Below are 18624 nucleotides of genomic sequence, written 5' to 3' on the forward strand. Positions count from 1 at the left end.
TATGCCCTTGACTCTACTATATTCTCCAGTTTACTCTGTTCATCAGATTTTTTTATTCACTTGATTTTCAGACTCACTTGTTGATAGATATGTATCTCTTGTTCATAACTTTTATCTTTACCTTTTTCTTCTTCTTCCTCATCTTAAAGAATACCTTTCAGCATTTCATATAATACTGGTTTGGTGGTGATGAATTCCTTTAGCTTTTTCTTATCTGTGAAGCTCTTTATCTGACCTTCAATTCTGAATGACAGCTTTGCTGGGTAAAGTAATCTTGGTTGTAGGTTCTTGGTATTCATCACTTTGAATATTTCTTGCCACTCCCTTCTGGCCAGCATAGTTTCTGTTGAGAAATCAGCTGACAGTCATATGGGTACTCCCTTGTAGGTAACTGTTTTTCTCTTGCTGCTTTGAAGATTCTTTCTTTGTCTTTTACTCTTGGCATTTTAATTATGATGTGTCTTGGTGTGGTTCTCTTTGGATTCCTTTTGTTTGGGGTTCTCTGCGCTTCCTGTACTTGTAAGTGCATTTCTTTCACCAGGTAGGGGAAGTTTTCTGTCATTATTTCTTCAAATAGGTTTTCAATATCTTGCTCTCCCTCTTCTTCTGGCACCCCCATAATTCGGATGTTGGTACACTTGAAGTTGTCCCAGAGGCTTCTTACACTATCTTCATATTTTTGGATTCTTTATACTTTTTGCTTTTCCGGTTGGGTGTTTGTGCTTCTTCGTACTTCAAATCTTTGACTTGATTCTTGCGATCCTCTAGTCTGCTGTTGGAACTCTGTATAATATTCTTTATTTCAGTCAGTGAATGCTTAATTTCTAGTTGGTCCTTTTTCATATCCTCGAGGGTCTCACTAGATTTCTTGAGGGTCTCACTAAATTTATCAGCAGTTTCAGGAAATTCTTAAAAAACCTTATAACCATGGTTTTGAACTCTATATCTGCCGGGAGCTGGTCCATGCTTGCTGTTTCAAGGGACCTGGCATATATGGCATACTGTTCTTAATATGTTTGCTCACCTTCTTGGCACTATGTGTTTTGACCGAGGTCTCTGAGAAAGGTTGTTTCCCCAGGTAGGGATTTTCCCCTGAAGTTAGGGAGGGAATAAAACCTCTTAACTAAGTGCCAGGTGGGTAATTAATCACTTTAACTACAAACAATCATGCTTAGGCTGCATGATCTTTACTCCCTGGAATGGAGATAAGAAACGCCCTAACCTTTGAAATAGAGATTGATAGGATTGAATCAACTGGTATAAATACAGATGTAATAAGACAGTAAGACACAGAACTTAGAATATGGAACCAAGAGAGACAGAACCTAGGCACAGAACCTACACAGAACGTTCTCTAGTGACAGAAGAACTTCGCTGGAGAGAACATGGCAAAAGATCCTGGACAGAAACTGGCCTCAGAACCTAGAGACAGAACCTAGCGAGAGAACATGGCAAAAGATCCTGGACTGAACCTGACTACAGAAACTGGCAAGAGAACTTGACTAGAACCTGGTGACTGAACCTGGCTGGAGAACCTGGACAGAACCTGGCTGGAGAACCTAGCAAGACAACATGGACACAGAACCTGGCTGGAGATCCGAAGCAGAACCTCTTTGGAGAACCAGACCAGAACTTGGCTGGAGATCCTGGCTGGAGATCCTGGCTAGGCTGCTGATCAACTGAACGCTGTCTCCGTGTCATTCCTTCTTCGCCGACTCCGTCTACGCCTTTGGGAACCCCTGGACCCGCTGGGGTTGGACCCCGGCATATATCCACTAGTTTGCTTTCCTCCATTTCTGTCATTTGGGACCTGTTTGTTTGTCTCCACACTTTGGCTGCTTCCCTGTATTGACAGAGTGGCTTTGTGTGCTAGGTGTCCTATAGGGACCAGTGGCTCAGCCTCCCCAATTACCTGAGGTGGACACTCTTGGTGCACCCCTTTGTGGGCTGTGTGCACAGTCTTGTTGTAGTTAAGCCTTAATTATTGTTGGTATCACTGGGAGGAATTGACCTCCAGGAGAATTGGCTGTGAGAATCAGCTCTGTCTACGGTGGGAGAGCTTCTGTGCTGGAGACACCCTTCTGGGGCAAGGCTTGCTTCAGTGGGGCTTTGGTGCTCACTGAGTCTGCCCCCTGAGTGTGTCCCTTATGGATCTGAGGAGTTGTAATCTGGATGGTCCCACTCTGACCACTGGGTACACTGGCTCTTGGATCTCTAAGGAGGTGCTAATTTAGCCTCTGCCTGAGGCTACCCAGCAGGAGCTACGGAGAGATCTGCAGATTCCTCTTGCTTGTTTGGGGTTTGGAGGTGCCCAGATGAGGCCCAGCTGTGAAGCAGTGCAAGCTGCTGTGGGGCCTTGGGCCTTCTTTTGGATGTTCTGGGTCTCTCTGACCCAGCTGCAGTTTGTTTGGTAATTTTAGATTGTAAAGGGCCGGGCCATTCATATGCAAAAGCCTTTGCACACAGCTTGGGTGGGGCAGAGTCTCAGGGAATCAACAGGGCGGAGCAAACAGCTATGGCTGATCCTCAGCCCTGCCCTAAGAGGCCCCGGGTCTCAGTGTCCCCTGGTAGTCGCTGCAAGCACCTCTGAGAGAAAGCCGCCCTGTTGTTCCGCCCGATGCCATACAGTCCAGTTTCTCCCCATATGAGTCTGGGTCCCCAGAGACTCACCTGGAACTGTAGTTCAGAGCAGTCGGGAGCTTGTGTCTCCCTCCCGATTGAAAAACACAACCGCGTCCTCAGTTGACAGCCCTTTCTGCATTCGCCTCCGCACCTCTGCACTTTACTTCCGCATCTCCTCTGAGTCTCAGTGTGCTTTTCTCTTTCCTTCTAGTTCTAGAATTTCCACTCAGCCAGCCTTCCTGTGGTTCCGAATGTTGTCCGTTTTGTCTTTTAGTTGTATTTTTGAAGTGGTTGTGCGAGGCAGCAATTTCAGGTGTTTACCTATGCCACCATCTTGGTTTCTCCCCTCAACTTGTTTTTTTTTTTAATCACACTAATTCATCATTAGGAACAGCAAGTTTTATACAAAAGTATACTTAAGATTTAAGAAGTCGCCAAACCGGTTTGGCTCAGTGGATAGAGCGTCGGCCTGTGGACTAAAGGGTCCCGGGTTCGACTCCGGTCAAGGGCATGTACCTGGGTTGCAGGCACATCCCCAGTAGGAGATGTGCAGGAGGCAGCTGATCAATGTTTCTCTCTCCTCGATGTTTCTAACTCTATCTCTCTCCCTTCCTCTCTGTAAAAGATCAATAAAATATATTTTTTAAAAAAAAAAAGAAAAAGAAAAAGAAGTGTCGCCTGGCCAGCGTGACTCAGTGGTTGAGTGTCGACCTATGAAACAGGAGGTCACAGTTCGATTCCTGGTCAGGACACATGCCTGGGTTGCAGGCTCAATCCCCAGTACGGGGTATGCAGGAGCCAATCAATGATTCGTTCCCATCATTGATGTTTCTATCTCGCTTTTACTCTCACTTCCTCTCTAATATCAATAAAAATGTATTTTTTTAAAAAGATTACAGCCCCAGCCGGTTTTGTCCATTGGATAAAGGGTCGGCCTGTGGACCAAAGGGTCCCAGGTTCCATTCCAGTCAAGAGCACATATGTAGGTTGCAGGCTCCTCCCTGGCTGGGCCAGGCCCTAGTCGGGGCTCGTGCTGGAGGTAACCAATTGATGTCTTTCTCTCACATCGATGTTTCTCTCTGTCTTTCCTCTCTCTTCCACTCTCCCTAAAAATCAATGGAAAAATATCCTCGGGTGAGGATTAAAAAATAAATAAATAAAAGAATTACAGAGTGTCAATGAGCCTTTAAACAGTCTATACAATTTTCTGTATCTACATTTGTGGTCATTTGGTTGGTTAGCTACGACTTCTAGCTACTACCATCATTCCAGCCTGAAGCTGCAATTTTACCCTCTTGTAATTCATTCTAATAATTTTAGGTGGGGTTCAGAAATGAGTAACAAATATCCTTATACTTTTCTTTTTTTAGTCTCCAATATACCTCCAACCACACACACATATATACTTTTTTTCACCTGAATAGCTTCATATACTTAGAAACACAACCCAAATCTTAACTCTCATGAGATAAATTTCTCAAAACCCTGTCTCCCTTGCTGAGTTTCACACTTGCAAGAATTCCAAGACATTCTCTGCCTATCTCTATCAGTACTTACCACACTGCAGTTAAGCTATCCACCAGTTTCAGCTTTCCCACTGGAGTGTAAGCATCCTCAGGGCAGGGAACATTGTATCTATCCCTTGTACTCTATGCAATGCCTGGCCAGCAGATGCTTAAAAAAAACGTGTGATGAAGGAACAAGCTAAGGTTTGAAAAAATAAACCAAAAAAACCCTTGCCGAAACCGGTTTGGCTCAGTGGATAGAGCGTCGGCCTGCGGACTGAAAGGTCCCAGGTTCGATTCCGGTCAAGGGCATGTACCTGAGTTGCGGGCACATCCCCAGTGGGAGATGTGCAGGAGGCAGCTGATCGATGTTTCTCTCTCATCGATGTTTCTGACTCTCTATCTCTCTCCCTTCCTCTCTGTAAAAAATCAATAAAATAAAAAAAAATTAAAAAAAAAAAAAAAACCCTTAAGAGTAAAGCACATGGGCTTTAATGGGCTGATAAGTCTTGGCTTTGTCAAAGTTTGAGGAGTTTGCTTTTGCTTAGTGTTACTGCTTGGTTTTAGCTTTCTTCACCTCCACAATTCCTTCCCTCTAATTCTTTTAACTATTCACTAGTTTTTGCTTACATTTTGTCTTTTCAGCCAAAGTGTTAGCCCAACAAAGTGAACCCTCTCTCCTACTACTTCTTTCTCCCATAGAACCTAACCCAACACATAATTACCAAAAAGGAAGAAATCTGCCCCCAAACCTGGTGTGAGTTAAATTTTTGTGTGATGTTATTTATTAGCGTCTCCTGAAAAATATCTCCTAATAAAATGTTTGACCAATTTTCAGAAAGACTTTTTTTCTTTTTAAATATATTTTATTGATTTTTTACAGAGAGGAAGGGAGAGAGATAGAGAGTCAGAAACATCGATGAGAGAGAAACATCGACCAGCTGCCTCCTGCACATCCCCCACCGGGGATGTGCCCGCAACCCAGGTACATGCCCTTGACCGGAATCGAACCCGGGACCCCTCAGTCCGCAGGCCGACGCTCTATCACTGAGCCAAACCGGCTTCGGCCAGAAAGACTTTAATGAGATTAAGATCTCTTCCATAAAGCTTCCTACCCAACCTAGCTGATTACCAATAATCCTTAGTCATTTTTTCACTATTATACCTCTTTCCTTTTCTGTCTTCAGCAAGAAAAACTCTGACTTGGCCTTGAAATAAATACTTGACACATGCTCCTAATTAATTTTTCTGAACTTATTTTTTACAAAGTTACTACATAAATGTTTATTGAACTAATAAAAAAATTTAAAAGACTTCAGTTTTTATAAATGTAAAAATTAACAACATAGTCAAGCTTCTCTGGGATTTGTAACATCTAAAGACATTAAACACCCTTCTATTGAACATTTGCATTTTAGATGACAATTAAGCAACTACAGAATGACACAGTGGACAATGATGCCAATCCTTTACCATCTCTTGTCCACAGGATTCCTGTGACAGCCAGAATGTGCTTTGAAAAGATAAAGAGAAAATTGTATGAAACGGAAGTTAAATATTTCCATGTCTATCAAAGCTTATATGTCACCAACTTCGCAACAATGATAAATCCACGTCTTGATATAATTATGTTCTGTTTCATTTTTCTTAAAATAATTACAACTCCACTTACTACACAATTACTTATGACAGTTCAATTTCTTATAACTCATTTTATTTTAAAGCGGACCCTTACCAGTTGTTTTGTTTTTAAAAATGTATATATAGGGCTTTGTAAAATAGCCATGAAGGAAATATCCCAGAGTTTAAAGAAATACATTTTCAGAGTCCTCTATCATTAAATGACTTGATTATTGTTTCTACTATTTTCTTATCTGAGAAATTCAAAAGCCATTTATAGCTGACATTTAACAAAACATCCTCTATATCTCTAAGGTTAATCCTTCTTTCAAGGGAGCAAAATCAAGTAAGCACATATTAAATAATATTTTAATTAGGTATGTGATTTAACATTTAATGAGCAAATCACATTAAATATTAACAAGGAATCCTGCCGAAACCGGTTTGGCTCAGTGGATAGAGCGTCGGCCTGCGGACTGAAGGGTCCCAGGTTCGATTCCGGTCAAGGGCATGTACCTGGGTTGCGGGCACATCCCCGGTGGGAGATGTGCAGGAGGCAGCTGATCGATGTTTCTCTCTCATCGATGTTTCTAACGTTCTATCTCTCTCCCTTCCTCTCTGTGGAAAATCAATAAAATATATTTAAAAAAAAAACAAAAAAACAAGGAATCCTAACTTCATAAATGTCATTACTCAGCAGATACCAAGAAATGCAGAAAAACCTACAATATTTAACGAAGATTATATGCTAAAAAATATCCTATATAATAAAAGCCTAATATGCTAAGTGTCCGGTTGTCCGTTCAACCAATCAAAGCATAATATGCTAAGAATATGTTAAGGGTGTTCAACCACTGGCTATGACGTGCACTGACCATCAGGGGCAGGTCCTCCACTTGGTAAGTTAGCTTGCTGCTGGGGTCCAGCTGATCGGACTGAGTGAGGTGGGCCGGACACACCCTGGAGCCCTCCCACAGCACTCCCCTGCCCCGCTGACCCCACCTCCGATGGGCCTCCATTGGGGCAGGCTGGCCGGACCCCATCTGTGCACAAATTCGTGCACTGGGCCTCTAGTATAACATATAAATATGCAATTAAGTGCTAAAAATGGTACTTCAAAATGGAGGGTAGGTAAAAATCTTCATAAGGTATCTGTCTATTTAACACATAATATAAAGTAACAATTAGGCTATTTATACTAAAAATTAGGACCAGAGTGCAACACAGCATACTTGCAAAGGGAAACTTGGTCTAGAGTAGAGCAAGGAATCTAACTGCACTAACAAAACACGATATTGTTTCTATGTTCATTGTTCTGCAAAGTAGTTCCATAGTTTTCATCAGATGATCAAGGGTCTTAATCCCCAAATTGTTGAGTATTGCTTTTGACCTTATTTGTGAGTGTTCAACAAAAAGAAAGCAGCTTCCCACACAGGAAGTGAAATGTAGTATTTCACGAGCTGTAAATCAGATAAACCTGTATTCAAATTACATAACTTCTCTACTCCCCATTTCCTTATTTGTATATGAAAGTGTCATACGATGAAACAATATAAGGCATGTACCGCACTTAGTACAGTACCTGGGACATAGTAAATCACTCAATAAATGTTAAAGATACACCTGAGTTCAAATCCAGTCTCTGTCTACACTTACTAGCTAGGCAAGATACTCCACCTCTGTGTCTGTTTTCCCAACTAATAAAGGGGATATAATTATACTTACACTCCATACCTTGTTACAAGGATTAGATGAATTTGTACAAGTGAAATGCTTCAAATAGTGATTGTTGCATATGTATATAACAGCTATTTAAAATAGAAAATAAGAGGGAATCCTTAAGCCAAACACTAGGTTTGTAAATGTACTACATAAATTAAGGTTCACCTCTTTAGCATGCTACTTAAACTATTAACATAATGCTTATAAATGTTATGTAATAACATGGAAAATTATTTACAATACAATGTTGTATTAAAAAACTATCAAATTGTATAATCATTATAATTTATACTGTTTCATGAAAACAAAACTCTATTGTTATGGAGTAAAAATAATATATAGACTCCTGGCCAGTGTTGCTATGTGGTTAGAGTGACAGCCTGAGCACCAAAGGGTTGGATTCCTGGTCCCAGTTGGGAGGGTGCAGCAAGGCGACAACCAATTGATATGTCTCTCTCACATCAATGTGTGTTTTTTAACTCTCTCTCCTCTTCCCCTCCCTCCCTACTTTCCACTTTCTCTTACAAAATCAATGGAAAAAAATATCATTGGGTGAGGATTAACAAACCAAAAAAGAAAAATTTACTTTTTCTTCCAGGAACAAAGTACTGATATACACAACACCATGAATAAATCTCAAAATAAGTACCTACTGCATGATTCTGTTTCCTATTATAACTTTTTTATAGAAGTCTAGACATTATAAATGCATCTGTAATGACAGAAAGCAGAACAATGGTGGGTAAAGATGGAAAAGAAAGATTACAAAGAGATATGAGGAAACTTTTTTGGAATGATGCAAATGTTAATTTTCTCGATTGCAGTGAAGGTTTTCATGGATATATATATGTTAAATTTTACACTTTAAATAGAACTTTAGATATACTTAAATCAAAGGTACAGTATGTATTGTATATCTTTCAAAACAAAGTATAAACAAACAAATCATCAGTTCAATTGGTGTTATTTACCATTGGGGGAGGGGAATAGATTGTTATTCTCTGCTGGATTATAGGACAATTAAGTAGCTTTACATCTAGCTGGACACCATTACCTAAGGAGTGTGGATCAACTCATGCTAAATTCTGTCTCTGTGCAGGGGTCTTCACTGACATGTTGACGTACTCAATGCTTATCGGGACTTGGCAAAAGACATAAAGTGTGATTTTCTAATTAGATGACCTAAAACTATACGATGACAGAATCAAGACTTTATAAAGCATAAGCTAGCTAAAAGGGATCATGAAATGCTACATCATTAAGGAGTAATATATTCAAATTAAATAATCTATTTATAGAAATTTTTCATAAGTTAACAGTACACTTCTTCCAATCCCCCGGAATATAGACTGCTGCTTCTTGTAGTAAAGTCATTGTTTCAGAAAAATTTTTGTTAAAAAATTTTATTAAGTTTATCTCTGCAATTACATTAAAAATACTGGGTCATAAAATCTAATTTCTCTAAATAAAATATTTAATACAAAAATATACAACATGGTAAAATTTCATAGTCCAGCCCTAGCCGGTTTGGCTGAGTGGATAGAGCGTTGGCCTGCGGACTGAAGGGTCCCAGGTTCGCTTCCAGTCAAGGGCATGTACCTTGGTTGTGGGCACATCCCCAGTGGGGAGTGTGCAGGAGGTGGCTGATTGATGTTTCTCTCTCATCAATGTTCTAACTCTCTGTCCCTCTCCCTTCCTCTCTGTGGAAAAATCAATAAAATATATATTTTTTACAAACACAAAAATTTCATAGTCCATTTTTCAGAAGCATGTCAAAAGTTACCAATGAAAAAATTTCAAATTAGCTCATACCTCGTTAATTCTGCCATTTCCTCTCTACCAAATAATATACAGGTACTGCCCTTAACACATTGCGTACCACATAGAAATCTCTAAGACATACGCCAGGGACCGCACGTTTTTGGGCAAACTGCACGTTATTTAAATCATCATAATGCAGTTTAGGTGTTGTTTTTCAGTAATTATATCATTTTTATTTACAAAAACAATTAAACGATTAAACAATTAAAGTTCCTAGTACTTTTTTAACGTATGGTACTGCGTAAAACATTTTCCTCTATGAAGAGGGACCAAACAAAATTTACATAAGTATCTAGATTCGCTCCTTTTTCCATGGGCGTGAAAAATGAGAACACTCATGAGCGGTCCTTAACAGATGGCGCGCGAAACACGAGAAAACTCCTGAGCGGTATGAAATGTGTTAATAGAGTTTAAAAAAATATTGGCTTTATTAATTTTTTGTTCATATGATCAATCACTCTAATACAATTATGGTTAATGAGAGGCCCAGCGCACAAAATTCGTGCACGGGTATGGTCCCTAGGCCTGGCCCACAATCAGGGCCATCTTCCCCAGCTGCATGCAGCTGGCTCCACCCCCCACCACCACCCACCCACCCCCAGTTCCCCATTCGCCATCAGGTGATTGAAGCCTGCCGGAAGGGGGGAGGAACCAAGAAGTCGGTCATTCCGCCTACTCACCGGCCCCACCCCCCCACTGTGGGTTGCCCTCTGTGTGTGGGCGACTGGTGGGCCGGGGACCTTGGCCTGGCACCACCCGTGTCCCCCTGCCACCCACCCCCGGTTCCCAGTTCGCCAGTGGGTAATTGGAGCCTGCCAGTCAGGGAAAGGGACCGAGAGGTGGTCAGTGCACCTCATAATGACTGGTTGAGCAGTCATTCTGGTCTTTCCGCCATTAGGGTCAATTTGCATATTACCCTTTTATTATATAGGACTAGAGGCCCAGTGCATGAAATTCATGCACTGGGGACTAGGAGGGAGTTCCTCAGCCCAGCCTGCACCCTCTCAAAGTCCGGGACCCCTCATGGGACAGCTAGCAGTCAGACATCCCTCTCGCAGTCCAGGGCTCTTGCAGTCTGGGACCCCTCACTCCTTACCTCCCCCCAGCAATGGAGGCAGGAGAGGATCCCATCACTGCTGCTATGCTTGCCAGCCATGAGCCCGGCTTCTGGCTGAGCAGTACCATTCCCCCTGTGGGAGCTCACTGACCACCAGGGGGCAGCTCCTGCATTGAGTGTCTGCCCCCGGGTGGTCAGTGTGCGTCATAGCAACCGTCATTCCGTGGTTCGGTCGATTTGCATATTAGCCTTTTATTATATAGGATGAGGGATAATGACAAAAGTATCTTACTCACCTCTGATAAATGATCCAAGGAGAAACTTATATAAACCAGGCTAAAATAAGTAAATAAATAAAAACATGTAACATGAAGGCTTTATAACAGGTGAGTCCTACTTTTGATACTTCGAGTATCAGCAGAGAAACTACCTAAAATGGCCAACACAAGGGCATAAAGCCACAATTCAGACATAAGTAAAATCTTACTTGCGTAATTTTTTACAACTAGCCAGGAGGTGTATTTGCCTTTCAAAGAATTTAACGAATTCAATTAAAGTAACATATGGACAACATATGCTAAGGCAGGAGGAGGTGAATTGAGCGTTAGCCTTTATTTTATGACCCAGACCCTAGAGCAGTGGTTCTCAACCTGTGGGTCATGACCCCTTTGGGGGTCAAATGACCCTTTCACAGGGGTCGCCTAAGGCCATCAGAAAACACATATATAATTACATATTGTTTTTGTGATTAATCACTATGCTTTAATTATGTTCAATTTGTAACAATGAAAATACATCCTGCATATCAGATATTTACATTACGATTCACAACAGTAGCAAAATTACAGTTAAGAAGTAGCAATGAAAATAATTTTATGGTTGGGGGTCACCACAACATGAGGAATTGTATTAAAGGGTCACAGCATTAGGAAGGTTGAGAACCACTGCCCTAGAGGAATAATGATATATATATATATGACTAAGCGACCAATATAAACAAACGACCGGTTGCTATGACGTGCACTGACCACCAGGGGGCAGATGCTCAACACAGGAGCTGCCCTGAGTGGTAAGTGCACTCCCACAGCCAACCTCCCCTCGCCAGCCAACATCCCATGGTCCCATCCCCTGGCCAGCAGGCCCTGATCACCCAGGCCCCAGACTGCAATGAGGAACCGGGGGTGGGTGGTAGCGGACATGGCCCCTTTCCCAGGGGGGCCGAGGGCTGGCTCCCTCCTGGAGCCAGTGGCCAACCTCCTGGGATCCCTCCCACCTTGTCCTTCCCCCCAGCGGGCAGGCCCAAATTGGCCCAGCCCCGATCAGCCCTCATCCCTGGCTAGACCTAGGGACCCCACCTGTGCAGGAATTTTGTGTACTGGGCCTCTAGTCAATATATAATCTCGGGACTGAGAAAAAGGGGAACTAAGAATGTCAAAACACCTGGTCAACCACTGTCCTACATTCAGTTAAAGTATACAATATTTTAAAGGTGCAGCAGAACACTTAAATTACTAAAAATGAAAATAACTGATCAAAAAATGAAGACTATCATATTTCAGGATTTTTATGTATTTATTAATTAGAGAGAGAGAGAGAGAGAGCGAGAGACAGACAGAGAGAAGAATTCATGCTCCACTCATTCAAACATTCATTGTTTGATCTTGTATCTGCCCTCACCAGGGACCAAACCCTAAATCTTGGCATACTGGGATGACTCTCTAAACAACTGAGCTACCCTGCCAGGGCTTATCGGTGTTATTTTTTTTCTGTGTTTTAAGTTCTGTATAAGCTATTTTATTCTAATTTTTTCACTTTATAATATTAGCTTTATCTATGCTATTTGAAACATTTCTTAAATAATAATTGGTTGTACATTATTATTAGAATTTAATATTCAATCAACATTTGACAGGTATTTCTTAAGTTTTTAATGTGTGTCAAGCATTATTCTAGGTGTTGGTAACACAGTGAGCAATTCAAACCTTCAGTCCTCATAGAGCTTACCTTTTTGTGAGCTAGAAATGAAAGGAAAAAATATATAGGCTTTATCTTAGTGGGTAGTAATAATTGCCTTGATGAAAATGAGGCAGAAAAAAGGGATGGAAAATGACTGGACATTCTACTTTAACTAGGGTTCTCTGGAAAAGTAGCATTTAAGTAGAAACCTAAAAAGTGAGGAAGTGAGCCTTGCAGATTTCTAGAGAAAGAGCATTTCCAGTACAAAGAAGAGCAGTGCAAAGTCCCAGAGATAGCAACATGGTTAATGTGGTCTTAGAACTGCAAGAAAGTGAGAGTGGCTACAATACAGAAAGGTTAGAGACAGAAATCCAAGAAGTATGTGGAGCATTATAGACCATGGTAAATATTCTGGATTTTAATCTAGGTGTGGCAGAAAGCCACTGGAAACTTAAGAGCAGTAGATCTGAATTTCCTTTTAAAAGGAAGTAGCTACTATAGAACGAGCAGACTATGTTTAGGGTGGGTATTTGTGTTGGTAAAGTGAAAGCAAGGAGACCAGTAAAGGAAACTATTGTAATAATACAGGCAAAAGATAAAATGGCTTGCTCTACAGTGGTAGCAGCAAAAGAGATGAGTAATGGATTTGATCTATATTTTGAAAGTAGAATATGATATCTTGGGTGTGGGATGTGAGAGAACGAAGACCAAAGGGTGATGTCATGGATCTTGGACTGAGCAACAGAGAGAATGTGGTACTATTTATAGAAATGAATACTGGGCGAGGAATGGGATTTTGTTGAGAAAAATTAATATATGTAAACATTATTTAGGTGAGGAGTTAAGCATAGAGTTCTATCCCTTCCAGCTTAGTGTCACTTCCAAAACAAAGTGACTTCTTCTTTTACCATATAATAGCACATTCACATAACTAATCAGATTCTTAATCTGATGGATATCTGTGAAATTCTAAAATTTTATTGTAAATACTGGGTACATGTTCTTTTTTTGAGGAGAAAGCATTGTAACTATTTTCAAATTCTAAAAATAATTCATAACCCACAGGGGTAAGAATCATTGCTTTATCATATAACCTTAAGATTATAATTATTTATTTACTCATCTTCCTCACTACACTATGAGTTTCTATAAAGCACCCTGTCATATTCCTAGGAATAAGCAGTATAATGAACTAAAATATTTAAAAGATATGTCTACCTTCCCAATTCTCCTCTAAATTCTCTTAGGCTCACTGTTAGATAGCTGAAATCTGCTTCTAATTTTATTAACTTCATCCTCTAACTTTTAAATCCCTTCATTTATGAATCTGACCAATCATTTGACATAAAAAATTACATCTCCTCCCAATGTTCTTTTCCAAACTTCCTGTATTTTTACATGTAGAGAGGGAAAAAAGTAAAATAAAAAAATTTTGTTAAAAAAGTAACTTTAATTTTAAGAAAAGATACCCAAAAAGAAAATTAAACCTCACAGTGTCCTAAAAGAAATCACAATACAAGGTCAAAGGCAAATATTTATGAAAGAAAAAAAAGAAGAGAGATGATCTATGAACCGGGAGGTCACAGCTTGATTCCCTAACAGGAGATGCTGACTGGATCCCCAGTGGAGGAAATACAGGAGGCAGTTAATCAATGATTCTCTCTCATCATTGATGTTTCTGTCTCTCTCTCTCCCTCTCCCATCCTCTCTGAAATCAAAAAATATATATATTTTTTTTACAAAGAAGACAGATATATAAGCCAATCTATCTTTCATTTTTGTTTCACCACTTCTTAAATTAAGACAATGGGGAAAAGGCCTATTTACTGCATTAAATTATATACATCTAATTCTACTTGGGATTTTATTGAACCTTTTGCCAAAAAATCTATCACATGTTTATCAAACAAGCATTGCCTGTAGTGTCAAAGGCTCACGTGGAGAAACAGATACACAATATGACCAGCTGTGAATCACTCACCGCGCTGTACACCGCCGAGACTGCGGGTGCGAAGATCCGGTCCTCCAGGGGCTGCTGCCCAGGTCCTCTAGGGATTCTACAGAGCGAGTTAAGGGTAAGAGAGCTCAAAAGTGGACGCTTTAGCAGTAAGAGAAAATTATCACCACCAAATGCTGTCAATGACCCAAGCTTTGTCACCCAGGAGTCATACACTTAATTCCCCCAGAAACTGGAAAACAAAGTATTTCAAATATCCTAATGTAATTAGATCAATCTCTCCAAAAGTGATTCCCATGATAAAACATTCCATGGAAACTCAAAACAAAAACAATTACACAACAAGCCTCCAAACTTTAGGCCTATGATGAAAATCTACCACCTTTCCTTTCCATAGAAAGAGACTAAGGAAATATAAGCAGGATATTCAGAAAGATAAGACTAATTCATCAACCTGGAAATTGCTGACAAAGGCCCAGTCTTTTCGCTAACTACACAGGAATAGAGAATACCACAGTTTCCTTGTTTTTCTATTTTAGCTGCTATTTTCCCTCATATCCACCCACCATTTTTAAAAAGAGGCTCTCCATCATAGTTTAGTTTAAAATGTGTCAGCATGTTGTCAAGACATTCTGTTAAAAGACAAAAGACTATCATTTTATTTAGCTCCAAAATTTGAAAAATGTAATAGGTTCTTCTATCTGATAAGGTGATTTTTTTACCTCTTTAAGAATGACAACCAAAAGACCAGCACCAAAAGATTAACAGCAATTATCTCTGGATGGTAGGATTACGTAACTGTATAATGCGCTTTTTCTACAATAAATATAAATTATTGCCCTGACCAGTTTGGCTCAGTGGCTAGAGTGTTGGCCTGTGTACTGAAGAGTCCCAGGTTCGATTCCGGTCAAGGGCATGTACCTTGGTTGCGGGGGTGTGCAGGAGGCAGCTGATCGATGTTTCTCTCTCATGGATGTTTCTAACTCTCTATCCCTCTCCCTTCCTTTTTCTGTAAAAAATCAATAAAATATATTTTTTAAAAAAAATAAATAAATAATTTACATACTAATTTCAATGCATTTTTAAATGAACGACTATGTAAATGTAGTAAACCCAAAATGAGAGAATCCTTCCTTCACTGTAACTAATTAATACTTCTCATACTATGTTCCTTTCTAATTCAATTAAAGAAGTTTGAAAGACAGAGTGACAGCTGCAGATAATTTTATATGAATGATCACAAGTTGCAGAAGTCGGAAAGAATCATTAAAAGTGAAATTCTTTATATCTAAATAGCAACAGTTTACTGAGGTGAGAGAAAAAACAAAAAAAAATGAAATCCTATGTTTTCGTCATTCAAAATTAATAACCCTTTAACAGTCTCTTGACAGTTCTTTAAACTAGCCACCTCAGACAACAGTTCAATGCACTGCCATCATCCTCCATGCATGAAGAAGTGATTTAAATGCCACAATGAGAAATAACAAAGCTAAAGCAGGTCATTAATAAACTGCTTCATCCAAACTATATATATGTTTGCAATGCAGAAACATAAGCCTAACAAGTTTCAGGATACAAGTATTTGTCAATTATTTCAAAAATAAGATTACCCTTGGCTGAAATAAAACTTCCTTTGAATTACAGTTCTTCATGGTGGTCACATGAATAATGAAAAATATGAGGCCATTCTTTCTTCTGCAAAGCCAACTGCTATTGCTTTTTCTAGCTAAAGCTCTCTCACAAATGAGTTGTTAGTACTATGGCCCAAAAGGTGAACCACACCACTTAAGAGAAGATTAGGGCTTCAGATTACTATTAGTTACTTTATTGGCAAACAATATTTAATTGTAAGATTTCTAAACAGACAATCATGTATTTCGCCAACAGTCCAGTTAACAAACATTCTTTTTCCTTGGCAACAGATAAAGAACATTGATTTCATTTGCTTCACTCTCTGAAAACAACCAACAGAATATTGTGTGGGACTGATAAATGAACTGTTTCTTGAAAGAACATTTGGATAAAAATAATTATTTTAAAACAAAAACACAGTCCTATAAAAAGAAAACTAAAAATAGAAGTCAGAAGATGTGAATCTAAAGCGTACTACAACATAACCAACCAGGTTATCTTTACTGAACATGTTATAGTGCTCTGGTAAAATGCGGTTCAGCAAGATGAAGTAAGTTACCCAAGTTAACAAGGCTAAGTACCAGGCCAGGTCTCCCTGTATTCTGAAGACCGTGCTCTTCTATTACATCAGTGGGTACAAGGGCAGAAATACTATATGTAAAAAAAACAAAAACCTGATCAAAATATAATTGCCCTTATCTATAGGATAAAACTAAATTAGTATTTCATCTCATAAAAGAGTCAATGGAGTGTCTAAAACTGAAAAGTCCCAAATTCTTGGCCCAAGTTGAATCATCTTCGTAATGGCAAATGACTACTCACTATTACAGATGGGGAAGGTAATGCAAAGAAAACAAGCTTACTTTACAGAGCAATTTTCTCCTTTAATCTTAGTGGTTATGGCTGCACATCTTCATAAGTATGATAAAATCACTGAATTATACAATTGAATAGTGTAAATTATATGATATGTGAATTATATATTAATTTCAAAATAACAATATTTTAGTCATTTGCAACTTGGCTGGTAATCACCGTTTCTACTTAAAAAACCCACACAAATCAGTATGAAATAGGCACTGCTAGGCATTTTCTCCAAAAACAGGTCAATTTAAAGAAATTACATGCATGTAGAGCTCTTAGACTACAGCATGCTTCCTCCTAATTCTGCCAACCCTTAAGCTTATTACCAGCTCTCACCAACCTCTGTATCTCAAGCATACATCACTGGACACTTATTTCCCTTTGAGCTCAGGGTAACAAACAGCTTCGCACAGCACCACTTAGAATTCAATCAATGAGCAGTGTAATATGCATGTGCTGTGCTCCAGAACACATTTTTATTTCTAAAACCTCATGACTGAACTACAGTAGCACAACCACTTGACACTTCTGTTTCAAACTGCTGAATTACATATCATTAGGAAATATAAGGAAAATCATTAACAAGATTAGACAGATAGTATGTAATAACTGAATTAAGACTAATTAGAAATATGAATGCAAAAAAATTCTAATTCTACACACTTTTTCTAAAAAATATTAACAAGACAGCTTTCAGAATTAAATAAAACTTGAAGTTTAAAGAAAATTAAAGTACAACAGACTTTAAATGGATTATTTAAGTACTCACTATATACTCTACACATTAAATGTCAATTAGGCTGATAAAAAAATTTCAGCAACCAAATTTCATTAAAGAAATCCAGGATCTCTGGGGAGATTACATAATGATCTGAATGTTTCCTAATTATACCATGAAGGAAAGAAGGGATCAATTTTTATTTTTTAAGCACAGATGTTTACTGAAATTTCATGAATGATATTAGATCAATGACAATCATAACTGACCTTGGGTTTGACTCGTAGTCAGTAACTCCTCAAAAGGTAGATTTTGACAAGTTAGAGAGCAAGTAGTGAAAGTCAAGAGTAATCTTCCTCCAACTCGATGAAACACTTATGCTCCATTTACAACTCCCAGCTGAATGTTCCTAAACTTTGCCCCACTCCACTACAAGAAAAGCTATTATCCCAAAGCTCAGCATAAGCAATATTCTTAAAGTGACAGCCTCAAGTTATCACTGCCTTTGTAAAAGGGAAAGTGAAAGTACAAACCCATTGCGCATACTGCTTTAGGGAAGACACAGGCAACTGATTTCAGGAAATGAGAACAAATGAATGAAAAATATATTTTTCTGCAGTATGTCTTATTTAAGCTTTAGGGCAATATAGTAATGTCAGTCAATTTATGCCTTCTCCACTTTCTCCTCCTTTCTACATAGTTTTTGATAATGAAAAAGGAAAATGTGTAACAAAAATAAGGGCAGAATTTCAAAACTATACCTTATTTCACAAAGATACTATACATGACTTTTCAAAAGAAGCACTATTTAAAATACATTTGCTTTGGAAATAGCTATAATCCCTTTAATATTATCAGTTCTGACCCATTAGGGATATGTCTTACAAAAATTGACTCAAAATGGATCAAAGACCTAAAGGTAGAGGCTAAAACTGTAAATTTTTAGTAGTAAACAGGATAAATCTGCATAATCTCAAATTTGGCAACAGATTGTTAAATTTGTCATCAAAAGCAACAGCAACAACAACAAAAAGATAAAGTGTACTTCAACAAAGTTAAAAACTTTTGTGCCTCAAAAGACACCTAACCATTAAGAAAGCAAAGAAAACAAGTCACAGAATGGGGGGAAATATTTACAAATCATGTCTGG

The 18624-nt window shown here is 39.0% G+C and overlaps 1 protein-coding gene across 14 annotated transcripts in view; it reads right to left on the reverse strand.

Annotated features, from left to right (window-relative positions):
* EIF4G3 (eukaryotic translation initiation factor 4 gamma 3) overlaps positions 1-18624 on the reverse strand; it is a 293349-nt gene that overhangs the window by 211955 nt on the left and 62770 nt on the right. For all 14 annotated transcript variants that reach the window (XM_036352006.1, XM_036352015.1, XM_036352013.1 and 11 more), the window contains exon 2: positions 14285-14360. In XM_036352006.1, coding sequence (XP_036207899.1) covers positions 14285-14360 — 76 coding nt within the window. The remainder of the gene's footprint in view (positions 1-14284; positions 14361-18624) is intronic.

The sequence above is a fragment of the Myotis myotis genome, unplaced genomic scaffold, assembly GCF_014108235.1.
Source record: "Myotis myotis isolate mMyoMyo1 unplaced genomic scaffold, mMyoMyo1.p scaffold_m19_p_2, whole genome shotgun sequence".
Taxonomy (NCBI): Eukaryota; Metazoa; Chordata; class Mammalia; order Chiroptera; family Vespertilionidae; genus Myotis; species Myotis myotis.